This window comes from Acartia tonsa, chromosome 5, assembly GCF_053477335.1.
Source record: "Acartia tonsa isolate MP-2025a chromosome 5, ASM5347733v1, whole genome shotgun sequence".
NCBI lineage: Eukaryota > Metazoa > Arthropoda > Copepoda > Calanoida > Acartiidae > Acartia > Acartia tonsa.
Window position 1 is genome coordinate 44,365,510 of NC_137264.1, and position 16,927 is coordinate 44,382,436.

At 34.9% G+C, this 16,927-nt stretch overlaps 1 protein-coding gene across 1 annotated transcript; it reads right to left on the reverse strand.

Moving 5' to 3' along the window:
* Positions 1-1,787: 1,787 nt before the first annotated feature.
* On the reverse strand, positions 1,788-16,539 carry LOC145320165 (uncharacterized). Its single transcript, XM_080162606.1, has 20 exons — positions 16,405-16,539; positions 15,933-16,023; positions 15,486-15,504; positions 14,891-14,942; positions 14,472-14,524; positions 13,957-14,004; positions 12,914-13,030; positions 9,138-9,201; positions 7,862-7,973; positions 6,936-7,001; positions 6,733-6,788; positions 6,356-6,432; positions 6,088-6,154; positions 5,727-5,759; positions 4,487-4,556; positions 4,009-4,121; positions 2,695-2,768; positions 2,349-2,414; positions 2,175-2,225; positions 1,788-1,804 (listed from the first exon to the last, which is right to left on the reverse strand). Exons 1-20 carry the CDS (start codon positions 16,509-16,511, stop codon positions 1,788-1,790), a joined length of 1,353 nt encoding a protein of 450 aa, XP_080018732.1. The 5' UTR covers positions 16,512-16,539.
* Between the last annotated feature and the right edge of the window lie 388 nt (positions 16,540-16,927).

Below are 16,927 nucleotides of genomic sequence, written 5' to 3' on the forward strand. Positions count from 1 at the left end.
TCTTGAAATGTAAACTTTAATTATTAAAGATTCAAAATTGTCATTAAAGCACGAGAATTCTTTGATAATTTCATAGTTTTTTAAGTTAGATAAATAAATAGCCAAACCCCCTCCCCTCTTTACTTCCCTATCTTTTGAGATTAGATTATAATTATTTAGACAGACTAAATCTTGATTTTTGATTCCCCACGTCTCTTGGACACATAAACAAGAGAAATTAAAGTCTTTGTTTTTGGATTCCTCTATCAAGTCTCTAAGATCATTTGATTTATTTGAAATACTGCGAATATTTAAGCTTAAAACGGAAAAAATTTCACTTTTATTACTAACTAGCGATTTAAATTCATTTTGATCAACATACTTACAACTATGCCCAAAATCACTATTCAATACAAGCTCATTCTGACCATTACTTGAAATTAAATCTATATCATCATCAAAGCCCTATAATAACAGATAAGTTTAAATTTTACAATTAAAAAGTGCCAGTTTGGAAAATTAATTTTATAAGTTATACTATTAAACCCCAAAATAGTAAACTTGATTATCATATAGTAAGAGATTGGTGACATACAATAGAGATAAAGTGTAGAGTGGTGACGTTAGTTTAGACATATATTAGATTTGATATCAGAGAATGATTTTTAAATTTAGAATCAATTTAATTCTTTTTCACATATTTTGGCTTTGTATCAGATTTAACACCAACATGATTAGGCAGATAGCTGTCGATATCACTTATGGTGTAAGTAAACGAATTTTCACTTTTGGGATAGTAAGTTAGCCAAACGGGTTTTTCGCCTTCTTTGACAGTCATGTTAATGTCTCCATTTTGGTTTGTGTCAAATTTGTGAATGGATCCTTTTTTCTTTAGAAATTTGATATGACCTAAAATCTTATAACGATTTTTAGTTAGCTGGAAGTTTATGAAGAACCTTTGTCTGGGAATGGATGACTTTACCTTCGGCCCAGGATGTGAAGAGTCACATTTCTTGGTCATATCCTCCCCCTCCTTCTTGTCCCCCTCCCCCTCCTTCTGGTCCCCATACCCCTCATTCTTGACCCCCTCCCCACGCAGAGCCCCGCCTCCATTTTTCGGTATATCTGACTTCTTTACTCCTCCTCTTTTGACAGCGGAAACCAAATCAAAATAGGGTGACCCATTTTTTCTGTTCCAAATTTTTAGCAGGACTGAGTTGTTTTTTAGTTCATGTACTGCTGTTATGTCAGATTCAGGAATTCTGACTCCATAGCACTCATGGACAAGATCTAATGTCCTATCTGTCAGAGTTCTTGTGTCCTGTTCATCATGGGGTTCAAAGAGACTTTTCCATCCTTTTTCAACATTAGGCGGGCTAGTAAGTATAAAGTTGCCCTTAAGATTACGTTGCAATGAGTAATCTGCCGTATTCAACGCTTCTTTAGCCTCAGCCTTAGCAGTCTTCACATCATCCTTCAGATTTGTGCATTTGCCATCTTTGCCAACAGTTTTCCACTCTGATCCACTAGTGGAAATTATGTGCTGGCAAACAATAAATAGGTAGTTTAAAAGTGCTTTGTTGTTATTAACATCGACTTCACACTTTTCTCTTCCTATTTTCTTCAATACATCTTTCACTACCTCGACATCAACTTTCTTGGCCATTTTTTTAGAAATAAAAATTTTGTGTCACCCTACTAGTTTAACTGTAATTCACATGAATAGGATTATAGCGGTCAAACTAATTATGTGTTGCTTGCTTGAGAACTAGATCACAACAAACATAACTTTGTATTAATTAAAGTACTTACGCTTCACAAAAGCCTGAAATTTAAAATTATATTAGCATTTGTGTACATAAAAAATTATATAATTTCAAAGAAATAACGGATAATGGAAAAAAAACAAAGGAATGAATTTCTTTGTATTTTCACAGTAGCTGTTGATAGGTTAGGTAAATGTTGATGATTGCCCTACAGGGTTAAGAAATTGGCCTTGTAATGTTAGAGCCCCCCACAAAGGCTATAAATATGAAAAAAGCACCTTAAAAAATCAAAGAAACCTGCTACTTTGTTTTCTATCCATGATCCGAAATAACTTTAGTATTGGATCTAATTTATGAAAGTATATTTTGTCATTTTGTATAAAAAAAAATTAATATCAATTCACAAACATGAATTTAACTCTATCTTACCAACATGTTCAACATAATATCCATCAGATAAGGCACCAAGTCCAAGACTGTCTAAATATTTTTAAAAAGAATATATTGTCACATATCCTAGTCATTAATTATTTTTCTAGGTTTTGGACAAATTAAATTGTATAATTTCAAAAAATGATAATTATATTTTATTTTGAAATGTACCTCTTTTTCTTTGACACAACATTTGACCATTACAATCAATGTTCTCCAATTGGTAAGCTCCCTTCCCTAATATGAAATTGAAATTTGATAAGAAACTTATATCGATACATTGCAGATTAGATTTTGTTTTAGTATTACTAATATGTAGTTGGTCTGCTAACAAAGCAAGTACTAGAATCCTAAAGCTGTATTTCAAAGTAATAGGCAGATTCCAATGTTTATTTAATGATCAAAGCTAGCTATTTAAAACGTACAGATATGTCAACCCTAACTGAAGAAAAGTATTATTGAACTATAATATTAAGAAGTAACTTAAAGCTCATGAATTAAAAGTTAAAATTATTACAATTTCTCATTACTGCACATTCTGACATTCCACTATATGGGGCATATGCACCATCGTCATTTTGAATCCACCAACTATAATTAAGATTACTTTAAGACATTTAACCAAACAAGGATGACAACATCCAAAAGTAGCGAAGCTCAAAATTCATGGATATCTGGAAAAAATAATTTATAGAGTATGTCATGAATAAAATAAATCACAAAACTTTTTTAATGTATAATTGTGATTAAAATAAAAAAACTTGTAAAGCTAGGAATCGATCTAGCAATCCAACCAATAAGCATATCTCAATAAAACGTGATGGAAATATGTAGAGTGTAAACTTATTCAATCCCTGAAAATTTTCACCGTCTATTTTGAATAAGATTTGAAAAAATCATGAAAACTTAAACATCTAGAAATCGATCTAGCAACCCAATTAATAAACAAATCTTATTGAAACTCAGTGAAAATATGTAGAATGCCAGTTTTTTTAATCCCTGAAAATTTCAGTTGTCTCTCTTGAAAAGGAGACAAAAAAATTACAAAACATAAAAATCTAGGAATCGATCTAGCACCCCAATTAACAGACAGGTTGGCAAAACAATGAATAGATTAGAGGAGCATATGTAATAAGAATCTTCACCAAAAATTTTAGATGTCTATCTTTAATAGGAGCTGGGAAAATCACGTTTCATACTTTTGATGTCCGACGAACAGACGGATGGATGGACGGACGGACGGACTGACGGACAGACGGACAGACGGACGGATAGACGGACGGACAGACGGACGGACGGACGGACAGACGGACGGATAGACGGACGGACAGACGGACGGACAGACGGACAGATGGACGAACAGACGGACGAACAGACGGACAGACGGACAGACGGACGGACAGACGGACAGACAGACGGACAGACGGACAGACAGACGGACAGACGGACAGACAGACTGACAGACTGACAGACGGACGGACATTTGGAATTATAGAGTAGCTTTGCTACTAGAAATATACATTAATTTGAAAAAATGTAAAAGTATATAAATCATGCATATATTGTACAGTTTTCAAACATATTTACATTTACATATTTAATTTCTACAGGGTATTAGTATATGTGTATTGTGTGTAGGGTCTCTAGATCTTATGCTGTCTTTTCCTTGTAAAGCATTAATTCATGGTGACTTAGAAAAATTCTGTGATTGAAAAAAAGGCATTCTTTATATGAGTAGGCTATGGGGCAGTTTTAAAACAGAGGGAGGGGGCAATTTTAGTGTTTTTGTTTTACATATGCTGTTGTCATCCCTGCTGAATATCTATATAACCTATTTACAGTTGCTGCATTATCAATGAATGGTGTCCAATAGTATGTGTCTTCTTCCCATTTCCATGTTCCACCTTTATCATGGGCATTCAGGCCAATAACAAACCGGCCTTTCTATAATGCATTTAAAAATATATTTTTATGTGACTCTTGTGTTCATTACTCTAATGCTGTCTGTTTATTAAAGCTAGTGGCTACGCCTTTGGAGAACTCTGTTTGCACTTAAGGTAGAGGAGGTGGCAATTCGACCCCCTCACCCCTTTGAAAAGAAGAAAAAATTTAGGCGGGTATTCATTCGCTCTTAAAGGTGGAAGTACCCTCTTCTCAAGAAAATAAAACATTCCCTGGACCTATAAATAGCTTTACTGTAAAGAAGGCCCATATCTGTTCAGCAGTAAGCTAGATCTTTCACTACAGACAAACAAAATCTGACTTTTGTTTAAAAATAGGATAATTTCTAATTCTAGTGATTAGCTTACTGGTCCCCATGTTGTTGCGATATAGCTCTTCTTGGCATCATCCTCATAAACGGCCAACATAGAAGCAGTCCTAGATGTAATCCAAGTTATTCTTTGTTAAAGTGGTAGTAAGGCTTTGAAGAGAGAGTTACTCAAGACAAATATTGTCCGAATAGGCCAATAGGAGAATACTGACGGAAACATTTTACAGATCTTAGTACATTAGGGCATATTTTTTACATTTCGTTCGCATTATGAGTCAGCTATAAATTGTCACATATCTCAAGCTTTTCCTGGGTAAATTAATTCGTATAGAAATATCTTTCTTGGTATAATGTAAAGCATATGACAAAAAATATATATTAAGTTCTTTTCATTAAGTTAGCTTTCTGTAAAATTATACGATCATCAAATAAATTTGTCTCAATTTTCTTCTACTGTAACTCGCATATAACAAAATGTAAACAGCATTTTAGTTTGATAAAATCATCCCTTTTTAATTTTGACGAAAAATGGGGTCAGTTAAACCTTCTTGTTATACTTTGTCCATTCTTTGTAAATAATAGAAATATGTATATTGACCAACTGGCAATATGCAATATAGAAATTGTATAATAAGAAATATTATGAACAAGAAAGCTTAAGGATTTTTGTGAAAAAAACCTTTAAATTTAGCATAGGCGTCCAAGGGGGGGGGTAATGGGGCGATTACCCACCCCCAAACAATTTTGGGGGGGTAAATACCCCCCCCAAAATACAAAATCTCTAATAAAAAAAATTTTTGCGCGCTTCGCGCGCATTTATAATACTATATATTTAATAAAATTTAAATTACCCCCCACAAAAATTTTGCCTCGGGGGTAAATTTTGGGGGGGGGGTAAACTAAATTTACCCCTGCCAACAGATTTCAGGGGGGGTAATTACCCCCCCCAAGCAAATTTTACCCCCGGGGTAAAAATTTTGGGGGTGGTAAAAAAAATTTGCGGCGCGCTTCGCGCGCCATTTTACCCCCCCCCCAAAACGAATTACCCCCCCCTTAAAAATTTTTTACCCCCCCCAAAATAAAAAGCTTGGACGCCCCTGAAATTTAGTTTTACATTGACATCTGAAGAGAGCAAACATGCTCAACAACTAAAATAAAAAAACTGTAAAACTTTGTATACCAGTATTATTATTTAAAGTTCAATATCCCCTCTCTCCCTGATCAGAGGAAAAATTATCAAGGTAATAGCAAAAATGCCTAAGTAATTTTTTACTTACTTTTTACACAATCTAGCATCCCGCCAGTCCTCTCTGTAAAAAGAGTAGTTATTTCTCGCATCGTATTATAAACAGCTTTCCGTGGATATAGAATGTACAATTATAAAATTAAATTTAGTTTTTTTAGCCCCGAGGTGCCAAAGGCACGGGCTAAAAAAAACTGGCTTTAATCTTATGATTGTACATTTTTATATTAGTAGAAAGCTGGATATAATACGATGCTAAACATAGTTTTTTCGTATGGATGAGAACTGGTTCTTATCCAACGGATTTGAATGAATACGAAAAAAAAGAATTTTTTTTCCATAATTCTTAAAATTGATATATTGCCTTTTCAATGTCACAAAAATAATAGTGTTACCCTTTTGAATTAGGATTCAATCTCAAACATTGAGAATTTTTATAATCCTCCCATCCTTGAGGGCATGCTGAAATAGAGTGTAAATTCAAATTTAGGAAATATTTCTTTCAAGCCTAAGTTTTGTATTTTTAAGTAGATAAGAAACTTAACTAAATAAAATTCAGGATATTTAAAGAATTTGTACATTGTTATTATTAGACATTGTATATAAAAAGAAATTAAGTTTATATTTATTGTTGATGTTTATGAAGGTGAAGCAAGACAATACCTGGTAAATTATCATCATAGTACGGTGTCTGCTTTGTACTTAAATAGGTTTCTTCCCTTGCACCTTCTTCCATTGTACTAAATAAATTTGATTAAAGATTTGAAAAATAAACAATAAATGACAACATTAAAATCATAGTTTTTATCAAAATATAAAACTAGAAGCTTTGTCCCTAGAGGTTTTAGTGGCAATTGAAGGTGAGGGGGAAGTCTTTAATTTTTTTTTGAAATTTCAATTTTAGTTTTAAAAAGAGAAAGTAATTAAAATGTTTTTTTTGGTGGAGTTTTTATATATACCTTCCCTCAAAATAGTTAAAAACCTTTCCTGAACCTTACTACTTTAAATAACAGGATATAGACTTTTGTTAAAATTGTTACCATTGATGAGTTTCTGTCCAGGTGGATGGTGGATCAGGTCCAGCCCAATCATTGTCCTACAAAGATTAATCATAATAAAAAAAACAATAACCTGCAAATTGTGGGAAATAAAGAGATTACATAAAAAATATCTAACCAAAGTATTACAAGACATTGGTTTATTAAAAAAATACAAATTTAGCAGTAAAAAAATGAATTATTACCTTCAAAATATTTGCTTGACTTTCATCACATTCCAAAACATAGGTAGCTCCTCCAGTGTCTGTTATCTGATTAATATTAACATATATTAATTAAAGGATGTAGTTTATTTTTGGTAAATCAACATTCTTTTTGTATGTGATTTAAATTTTATTATTACATTGATTATATATCATTATGACCGCCCCTCCATTTATGTTTACTCTTCATTTTAAAACTAAAATTTTAAATAGACAGGGGTCGTCTTCATCACAGTGCGTTCGAAGGTGCTTTGACTTTTGTGTCAGAACCTAAATTGGGACATAGTGCATTTCATTTCCCAAGGTTAGGTAACTTAATTTCACTTTTCTATAAAATCTAAAATGCAGCCGTTTTTGAGAAAATTAGATTTGAAACTTTCAAGTTCAACTTTCATCCCCTAGGAGTTGCCGCATAATCATGACAAGAAAAGCAAAGATTATATATCTAAAAAATTAAACAAGTTTGTTTTTATAAAGTTTACCATAAAACCACTCTATTTATGATTCATTTAAGGCTGAATTTCCGTGACCTTAGCAAAACAATCGATAAAAATGGCCAAGAATTAACTCACTTCAGGATTGGTTTTATGAAGAACTTTATAAATGCAACTTGTTTAAAATTTTAAATAAATAATCTTTTCCTGTCATGATTATGCGGTAACTCATAGGGGATGAAAATTGAACTTAAAATTTTCAAATCTAATTTGATGGAAAAGTTAAATCAAATTACCTAACCTAGGGTAATTAAATGCACCTATGTCCCAATTTAGGTTCTGACACAAAATTCAAAGCACCTTCGAACTTACTGTGACCCTACCCTTCCCCCTCACAACAAGAGTCCATAGAGCCCTCTGGGTTGCGTAGCTACTAGATAAAAATATTACACTAGAAGCAAACATTGCTCATACCTGCCATAAGACTCTAGGTTTCATTGGAATATAAGGATAAAAGTTACAAAATTGTTTTCCATCGTGGTCAACAAGAGAAAACATATCACATCCTGGACTCATCAAGCATCTCCTGAGATATATAAAGGATTAGAATTCTGGTTAAGGTGACTATAGAAAAGTCTTTACTTGCCCCATCAAAAATTCTTAACATTAACCCTTAACGGTCGGGGGGGAGGGGCGTTGAACGCCCCCCCATCCGGTTTTTTCTATCTCATTTTCTGTGTGTGAAAGATAAAGAGCCCAAACTGCTTGACTTTTTAAGTATGGGTATGACACATAACTGAGAGCTGGAATTTTTTGAATATCTCCATCCTGGCGGGCACAGGATGCCAGCAAACCTGGCAGGGTCATCCAGGTAAAGAACAAAAATTTGATTTTGACTTAAACAAAGCATTTTATCTTACCAAAATACTAAAATATCTTCTAGTAGTACATCCTCATATTAAATACAGGTGTTTAAGTCAATTTCAGGTTCCAGGTATGATCCTGCAGGTCCTGATCCTCCAGGTCTCCAGAAATCTTTAAAATGCTCCTGTGGCCGCAATTTTTGACTTAGAGACTTCAAATTTTAAACTTAAGCTTTTCTTACATGTCTACATAATGTATTAACATTTCATAAAGATCCGCCGCCGTTTTCCCGCCGACCGCCGACTGCGGCGGCTGGCAGCTGCCAAGTACAGCTGCGGCCGCTCAAACTTATGTTTTGATATTTCAAATATAAAATTTAGATAAAAATAAACATTTTCTGCACAAAAAAATTTTCTTTTAGCTTTAAAAAAAAAAATTACAGCCGTTTGAAATTTTTAAGTAAAAAAGGAAATAAAAACAAAGGTTGTTAAATAAAAGGGTGAAGGAAGCGGAAATTGACCTTGACTTACTTAAGGTCGGAAATTCACCATAACACAGGGGACTTGCACAAAAATTTTTAGCCCTCTAGCTCTAATAGGAACTGAGATAATGAGGGGGGGCGTTGAACGCCCCCCCCCCCCGACTGATTAAGGTGCGGCAAGGGGCCCGACTGTTAAGGGTTAAGGGGTTCATCTCCAAGGTTTTAAGTACTTAAGATTGTGAGTTATTGTTTTTTTGAACACCCTTTACATTAGAATTAAGGTTTAGGATGTAAAAATGTATGTACACTTTTAAAATTAATGAAGTCTATAATATGAGCAGGGGTTGACCTTTGTCCCTCTCTTTCCAGTTGATGTAAATAATAAAAATATATAAGAAAAACTACCTAGCACAATCTGCACTGTCTAGAACCTCTCCGATGAAATAATCAGACTCTATTGTAGAAAAGGCTAGAAATAGAAGTTGGAATAAATATTTATTGTTATATTATTACCATAGTTTCTATATTTAAAAAAATCAGTTATACAGTGTGTTTTTTTTTTAATAAGACAAAAGTATTTCTTAATATAACCCACTTGCCATTGACAGAAATTTATAATCTATATCTTAATTTCTTCATTGGGTTGGGGAGTTTTGTTTAAGAAAAAAATACTTAACGATTTTCAACAAATTATGCCCTAAAAACCGGTTTTTCCAAAGTACCTAATTTTAGAAGATTTTTGGATCATGACCAATTTAAAGGGTGTGCTAACGGTTCCATCGGGATTCCTCCCACACGGGATCCCTCCCACTGAATTCCTCCCACGGGATTCCTCCCAAACGGGATACCTCCCACACGGGATTCCTCCCACACGGGATCCCTCCCACGGAATTCCTCCCACACGGGATCCCTCCCACGGAATTCCTCCCAAACGGGATACCTCCCACGGTATTCCTCCCACACGGGATCCCTCCCACGGGATTCCTCCCAAACGGGATACCTCCCACGGTATTCCTCCCACACGGAATCCCTCCCACGGGATTCCTCCCACACGGGATCCCTCCCACGGAATTCCTCCCAAACGGGATACCTCCCACGGTATTCCTCCCACACGGGATCCCTCCCACGGGATTCCTCCCACACGGGATCCCTCCCACGGAATTCCTCCCAAACGGGATACCTCCCACGGTATTCCTCCCACACGGGATCCCTCCCACGGGATTCCTCCCACACGGGATCCCTCCCACGGAATTCCTCCCAAACGGGATACCTCCCACAGTATTCCTCCCACACGGGATCCCTCCCACGGAATTCCTCCCAAACGGGATCCCTCCCACGGGATTCCTCCCAAACGGGATACCTCCCAAGGTATTCCTCCCACACGGGATCCCTCCCACGGTATTCCTCCCACACGGGATCCCTCCCACGGAATTCCTCCCACACGGGATACCTCCCACGGTATTCCTCCCACACGGGATACCTCCCATTGTATTCCTCCCACATGGGATCCCTCCCACGGTATTCCTCCCACACGGGACTCCTCCTAAAAATGTTTCAATTTTTTCCCATTTTAAATTTTTCAGGGTGGGGTGACCTTCCACACCCCTGTAAAAAAAAAATTTTTTATAATTTTTTTTTTTTTCATTTTAAAATTTTCGAGAGGGGGTCACCTTCCACACCCCCCTAAAAAAATTTTTTTTCAAATTTTTTTTTTCTTTTCATTTTCAATTTTGTTGAGAGTGTGGTGACTTCCCACACCCCAAAAAAAATTTTTATTCAAATTTTTTTTTTTTTTCATTTAAAAATTTTCGAGAGGGGGTCACCTTCCACACCCCCCTAAAAAAAAATTTTTTCAAATTTTTTTTTTCTTTTCATTTTCAATTTTGTTGAGAGTGTGGTGACTTCCCACACCCCAAAAAAAATTTTTATTCAAATTTTTTTTTTTTTCATTTAAAAATTTTTGAGGGTGGGGTGACCTTCCACACCCCCCTAAAAGTTTTTTTTTCTTACATTTTCAAATTTTTGGGGTTGGGGTGACCTCCCACACTTCCATAAAAAATTTTTTTCAAATTTTTATTTTTTTATTTTCGGGGGTGGGATGACCTTCCACACCCCCCTAAAAAAAATTTTTTCAAATTTTTTTTTCTATTTTCAATTTTGTTGAGGGTGGGATGACCTCCAACACCCCCAAAAAAAAATTTTTTTTTCCTTCATTTTCAAATTTTAAACTTTTCAGGGGGATGGAGTAACCTCCCACATTCCCCTGAAAAATTTTTCAAATTTATATTTTTTGCCATTTAAAATTTTTTTATTATTTGAAGAAAAAAAATTTAGGGGGGTGTTGGAGGTCACCCCAACCCAAAAAATTTAAATCCAGAAAAGAAAAAAAATTTGAAGAAAAAAATTTTAGGGAGGTGTGGAAGGTTACCTTACCACCGAAAAATTGAAAATGGAAAAAGAATAAAATTTGAAGAAAAAAAATTTTTAGGGGGGTGTGGAAGGTCATCCCACCCCCGAAAATGAAAAAAAAAAAAATTTGAAAAAAAAATTTTATGGAAGTGTGGAAGGTCACCCCACCCCGAAAAATTTTAAAATGAAAAAAAAAATTTGAATAAAATTTTTTTTTTGGGGGTGTGGGAGGTCACCCCACCCTCAACAAAATTGAAAATGGAAAAAAAAAATTTGAAAAAAATTTTTTTTAGGGGGGTGTGAGAGGTCATCCCACCCCCGAAAATCTTAAAATGAAAAAAAAAAAAATTTGAAAAAAATAAATTTTATGGAGGTGTGGGAGGTTACCCCAACCCCAAAAATTTGAAATGAAAGAAAAAAAATTTAGGGGGTTGTGGAAGGTCACCCCACCCCAAAAAATTTAAAAATGAAAAAAAAAAAAATTTGAAAATTTTTTTTTTTACGGGGGTGTGGAAGGTCACCCCACCCTGAAAAATTGTAAATGGGAAAAAATTGAAAATTTTTAGGAGGAGTCCCATGTGGGAGGAATACCGTGGGAGGGATCCCGTGTGGGAGGAATACCGTGGGAGGTATCCTGTTTGGGAGGAATCCCGTGGGAGGGATCCCATGTGGGAGGAATACTGTGGGAGGTATCCCGTTTGGGAGGAATTCCGTGGGAGGGATCCCGTGTGGGAGGAATACAGTGGGAGGTATCCAGTGTGGGAGGAATTCTGTGGGAGGGATCCCGTGTGGGAGGAATACCGTGGGAGGTATCCCGTTTGGGAGGAATCCCGTGGGAGGGATCCCGTGTGGGAGGAATACCGTGGGAGGTATCCCATGTGAGAGGAATTCCGTGGGAGGGATCCCGTGTGGGAGGAATACCGTGGGAGGGATCCCGTGTGGGAGGAATACCGTGGGAGGTATCCCGTGTGGGAGGAATACTGTGGGAGGTATCCCGTGTGGGAGGAATACCGTGAGAGGTATCCCGTTTGGGAGGAATCCCGTGGGAGGGATCCCGGTTTGGAGGAATCCCGTGTGGGAGGAGTCCCGTGTGGGAGGAATACCGTGGGAGGGATCCCGTTGGGAGGAATCCAGTGGGAGGAATTCCGTGGGGAGGAATCCCGTGACTACCGTGCTAACATGCGTACATTTTTAAAAATCAAATTGCGCGGCTTATGTTAATAGTATAAAAATGTAACACGTACCGTTAGAATTGTCATGAACTCTAGTTTTTGGAAATATATGTGTCATATTCATGCTATTTGTAGTATAGAAGCTATGTTGGAAAATGTGAGAAAGGTTGAAAAGTTTTAAGTAAGTTGGGACATTTTACCACGTAGCTCCAAAACTATATGTAGCACATGAATATTTTTAAAACACCCAAAAACTAGAGTTTATGACGGTTCTAACGATATGCATAACATTTTTCTACTATTAACACAAGCCGCGCAATTTGAATTTTAATAATATACGCATTTTAGCACACCCTTTTAATTGGTTATGATCCATAAATCTTCCAGAAATAGGTACTTTAGAAAAACCGGTTTTTAAGGCATAATTTGTTGAAAATCGTATTTTTCTTAAAGTATTTTTTTCTTATACAAAACTCCCCAACCCAATGAAGAAATTAAGATATAGATTATTAATTTCTGTCAATGGCAAGTGGGTTATATTAAGCAATACTTTTGTCTTATAAAAAAAAACACCCTGTATAATATAAAATTTGAACTGACCTTTGGAATAGTCAACACAGCCCCATAGAAAGCAATCACAATCAGATGTACAATCATTTGTTAATGAACAACATTTTTGTCCACCTGACTGATCACAACCAGCTGGGATATCAGTTCCTGTAGAATAACCATTTTTTAGGTGACACTGAAAAATTACCGAAGGAACAAACTGAAAAACCTTAATTGGATCATATTCAGAACTTTTCCTGAAGTATTATCCTCATATAAAAGCAATAGAATGTCTATGAGTGTGTCTGTGTGTACCGAAGGATCTTACTAACCGTTGAACCGATATGGATCGCCCTTAGAAAAAAAAATTACCACCCAAAAAAAGATTATGTTTACTTTTTCTTTTTAAAACTAGGTTTGAAAATGGAAGGGGGTAGAATTTCACCCCTCCATTTCCACCTAAAGTACCAATTAAGGCCTATAAAGGCGAAACCTATGGTTTTTGATGAGACAAGAATGATTTTGCACAAAAAAAGATCTTGTAACTTAACAAAGTGTCTCAAAAATCAGCCATTTGACGTCATAAAACTGAGTGATTATCCATCTCTTTTTCATGGGTTTTCTTTCCCACTTCTCCTCCCATCTCCTTCATTTTTATGACGTTACAAGGCTGATTTTGAGACACTTTGTTAAGTTAAAATATCTATCTAGTTCTAACTGCAAGGTAAGCCCCCCCCCCTCCCCCCTCCTCCCCTCCTCTCACTAAAGTAACAGGATGTTTGTTTGTCTGTGTGTCTGTACCGAAGTATCTCGCTAACCGCTGAACCGATCGGGTTCTCCTTAACAGGGTAGATTCTCATATATCCCGGGAAGGTTTTTAACTATTTTGGCGGAGAATACCACCACCCTCCCAAAAGAAATGACAAAAAAATTGAAAATTTTCTTAAAATCTGGGAGACTTCAACGTAACATTAAGAGGTATCCGTAACATAAAGAATTATCGTACACTTTAACAAACAAAAACATTTAAAGTGCCACTAGAGGCCTCTAGGGACGTAGCCGCTAGTATTAGGATAAAGTAAAATTAATGAAACCTGGAATAGGATAACCATCTCCACACTTTCCATCACTTCGAAACATTCCTAATTTTATAACATTTTACTATTTCATTCAAATTAAATTTTCTGCATTAATCGTTTCAAAACTGAATACTAAGCTCTCAATATGTAGACAATGGCCAATAAAGGATGTGTATTTCCAATGGTGATACACAACATTACCCTTTCTGCTGATAAGAATTAGTGGTTAAAAGTGAAACATTTGAATGAACACTCGACTTAATGAATCCAATCCACCATCAAAATTCACTAAAGTCCCCAATGTTTTGAAGACAGAGCGAATAAGAAAACGTTATTATAAAACATTGGGGACTAGAGTAATAAACTCTCTCTCTCTCTCTCTGAGGTTTGGCTATGCATTACATATTGCTAAGTCCTTAGTTGGTGGAAACATAGACTGTTTATTTTAACATTTGCTTTTTAGCGGCGATTTTTTTCTTATATCTTATTTCAAAATGATATTTTTATATAGAAAAAACTTGATTTTGAACCTTGTTTCACCAGAAATTTGTTGTTGGCGCTTCTTAAATGTACACCATCCAGTCTAAATTGATCACAAATAAAATAATGTTAATTTAAAAATAAAATTACTAATATTTTAGTCTAAAATAAAATAATCTATTCTGTTTATAAAGTCGTCATCATCGGTCATAAATGTTGAACTACTAAAATAATTATTCTAGTAAGGCTTCCAATCCGATAAATATAAACTGGATTAGAACCGGTTCTAGGCCATAATGCAAGATCATGTAAAGCATTATATTAAAGAAATTTTCCACGAATACTAAAATAAAAATCATTAAATGAATACCAGTCTTGTTAGCCCGGGCCTAACAAACTGCTGTCAATATTATACTTTTTAATAACCGCGGAAAGCTGTCAATAATACAATGCTATAAATAACTATTACCTTCTCCATCTAGGATGACATTTCTGTGACTGCGGCTGGTATCCAATATAACCTTTTTTTTAAAAACAAAAAATAAGCAAAATAGCAAAAAAGGGATGCCAATATTCATAAAATCGAAGCTCTGAAACGGTAGGACAACGAACATTAACAATTGAGAGTGTCAGAACTGAAAAAGCAGAATAAAAATGTCTAAACAAAATTCCAAGTATTTTTTTTGGAAAAACTGCTTAAATATAGGAAGCTGTTTAGGAATTACTTAAATGCTAAACTTGATGATGAGATTATGCAACTTTTGGCAGAATTTGATAAGAAACTTTATTTTATCAGTTTTTGCTTGCTTTACTATAAGCCATGCGAAAATGATTGTCAGAGATTAGTTCCATGTTGGAGGAAAGTGGCGAAATAGGGAATGTAAATTAGAAGCTTCCCTGAAATCATGATTTATTATGTACTGCAATACTCATAAAAAACAATTAATATTTGTCCCTGCTTAAATGTTTTAAATGGACGTACAGATTTTTTAATAAAGGACATTAAAGAAATACAGACATGAAATAATATAGAGTAGATTCCCTAATAATGCAAATCTGCCTACCTTTCCCAAACAGTTCTTCCTAAAATAATAAATCAATATTCAGGTTATAAATAAGAAAGGTCATTAAAAATGTTTTTCTAATTTGCTATTAAAGATAAAATAAGATTTCAATCATAGATGGTGCAATGTCAAATTGCGTATATGTAGCGAATATTTTTTAAAGATATTTATTCTTTTCCTTCTGCCTTTGTAGTTGAAAATTCCACTATTATCTTATAATATTTGGCTCATTCACATAATATATACATTTTTTTATAAATAAATCTATAGCAGCGTATAAGCCTCTGAAATCGTCATAGTAGAACTTAAAATTCAGCTGGATGTCTAAACCTTTTCCTAAATGACAATCCATCTTTTGGATTTTTTTTATACACATATGCGGATTTAACTTTAATGCTTATGCGCGGCTGAGACGCGGCAGTCGAGCCCTGGTTTTTAACTATTTACCTGAAACATAAAGTCCATAAATGCTGCAGTTTGATTAACCACGATCCCAGTGGACATGATTGCGTCATATTCATAAAGGTCATCCCATAAACTAAATTTAAGATTTTCATAAATAATGTTGACCTTGGTTTAGGTCTCTAAAGGCATAAATAGCCCTTCCCTATTTGGTCATAAAAAACTAAGTTTGGTTTTTCATTTCAACCAGAAAACACACTAACATTAACAAATATAGAGTAACGACGACGCATTTAATCTTTAAATAAAAGTAACATGATGTTTGTGTGTCCGTTTAATTTTATGATTAGTGTCTGTACAAAAGAAGGTAAACCAAACTGTTCCAGAAATAATCATGCACAGTTTGAAATCAATTGGACAATTATAACATGCCTAAATAAATAAACGATAAGAGACACCAGTTACGGATGGATGTTCTGACAAAAAAATCAGCTTTGCTTTAAAAAGTTTAAATTACCTGTCTTTTCTAGAGCCAAGTTCGAGTGGGGAGAAATGAAAGTTTGCAGCTCTGCAATAACTTAAAATACAGGATAAAAAAATTACACATAATGATTCTACAAACATTTTTGGTTTGTTGTCAATAGCATTCTGAAAAACTAAATATGAATTTTACATTTCAGGCATTACAAAATGTTTGCTTTCTTCAGATGTAAAACTTAAGTTTAAAATTAATTTAGATTTAAAGGATTTTCATGACACAATACAATCTTTCCCGATTTTGTATTAATTTTGCGGAACATGATTCCAGTTACGTCATATTTTTCTTTCCCGAAAAAGGGAAGGGGGGAAGAAAAAAAAGATGGGAGAAAAGGGGGTTTTCCTCATCTCTTTTGAAGAGATTTTCTTCCCCCCTTCCCTTTTTCGGGAAAGAAAAATATGACGTAACAGGAATCATGTTCCGCAAAATTAATACAAAATCGGGAAAGATTGTATTGTGTCGATTTTCATAAATATGTTTGAAGATTTTTTGTTTATCATAA

What these genes read in the sequence shown, in the direction of transcription:
- LOC145320165 (XM_080162606.1), bottom strand. Translation starts at nt 16,511, where the DNA reads ATGTTTGTAGAATCATTATGTGTAATTTTTTTATCCTGTATTTTAAGT. An exon ending in AGATGGTTATCCTATTCCAG is followed by an intron (nt 13,031 to 13,956) that starts GTTTCATTAATT and finishes GTTATTCTACAG; the next exon opens with GAACTGATATCCCAGCTGGT. An exon ending in ATGTGCAGTAATGAGAAATT is followed by an intron (nt 2,415 to 2,694) that starts GTAATAATTTTA and finishes ATTTCATATTAG; the next exon opens with GGAAGGGAGCTTACCAATTG.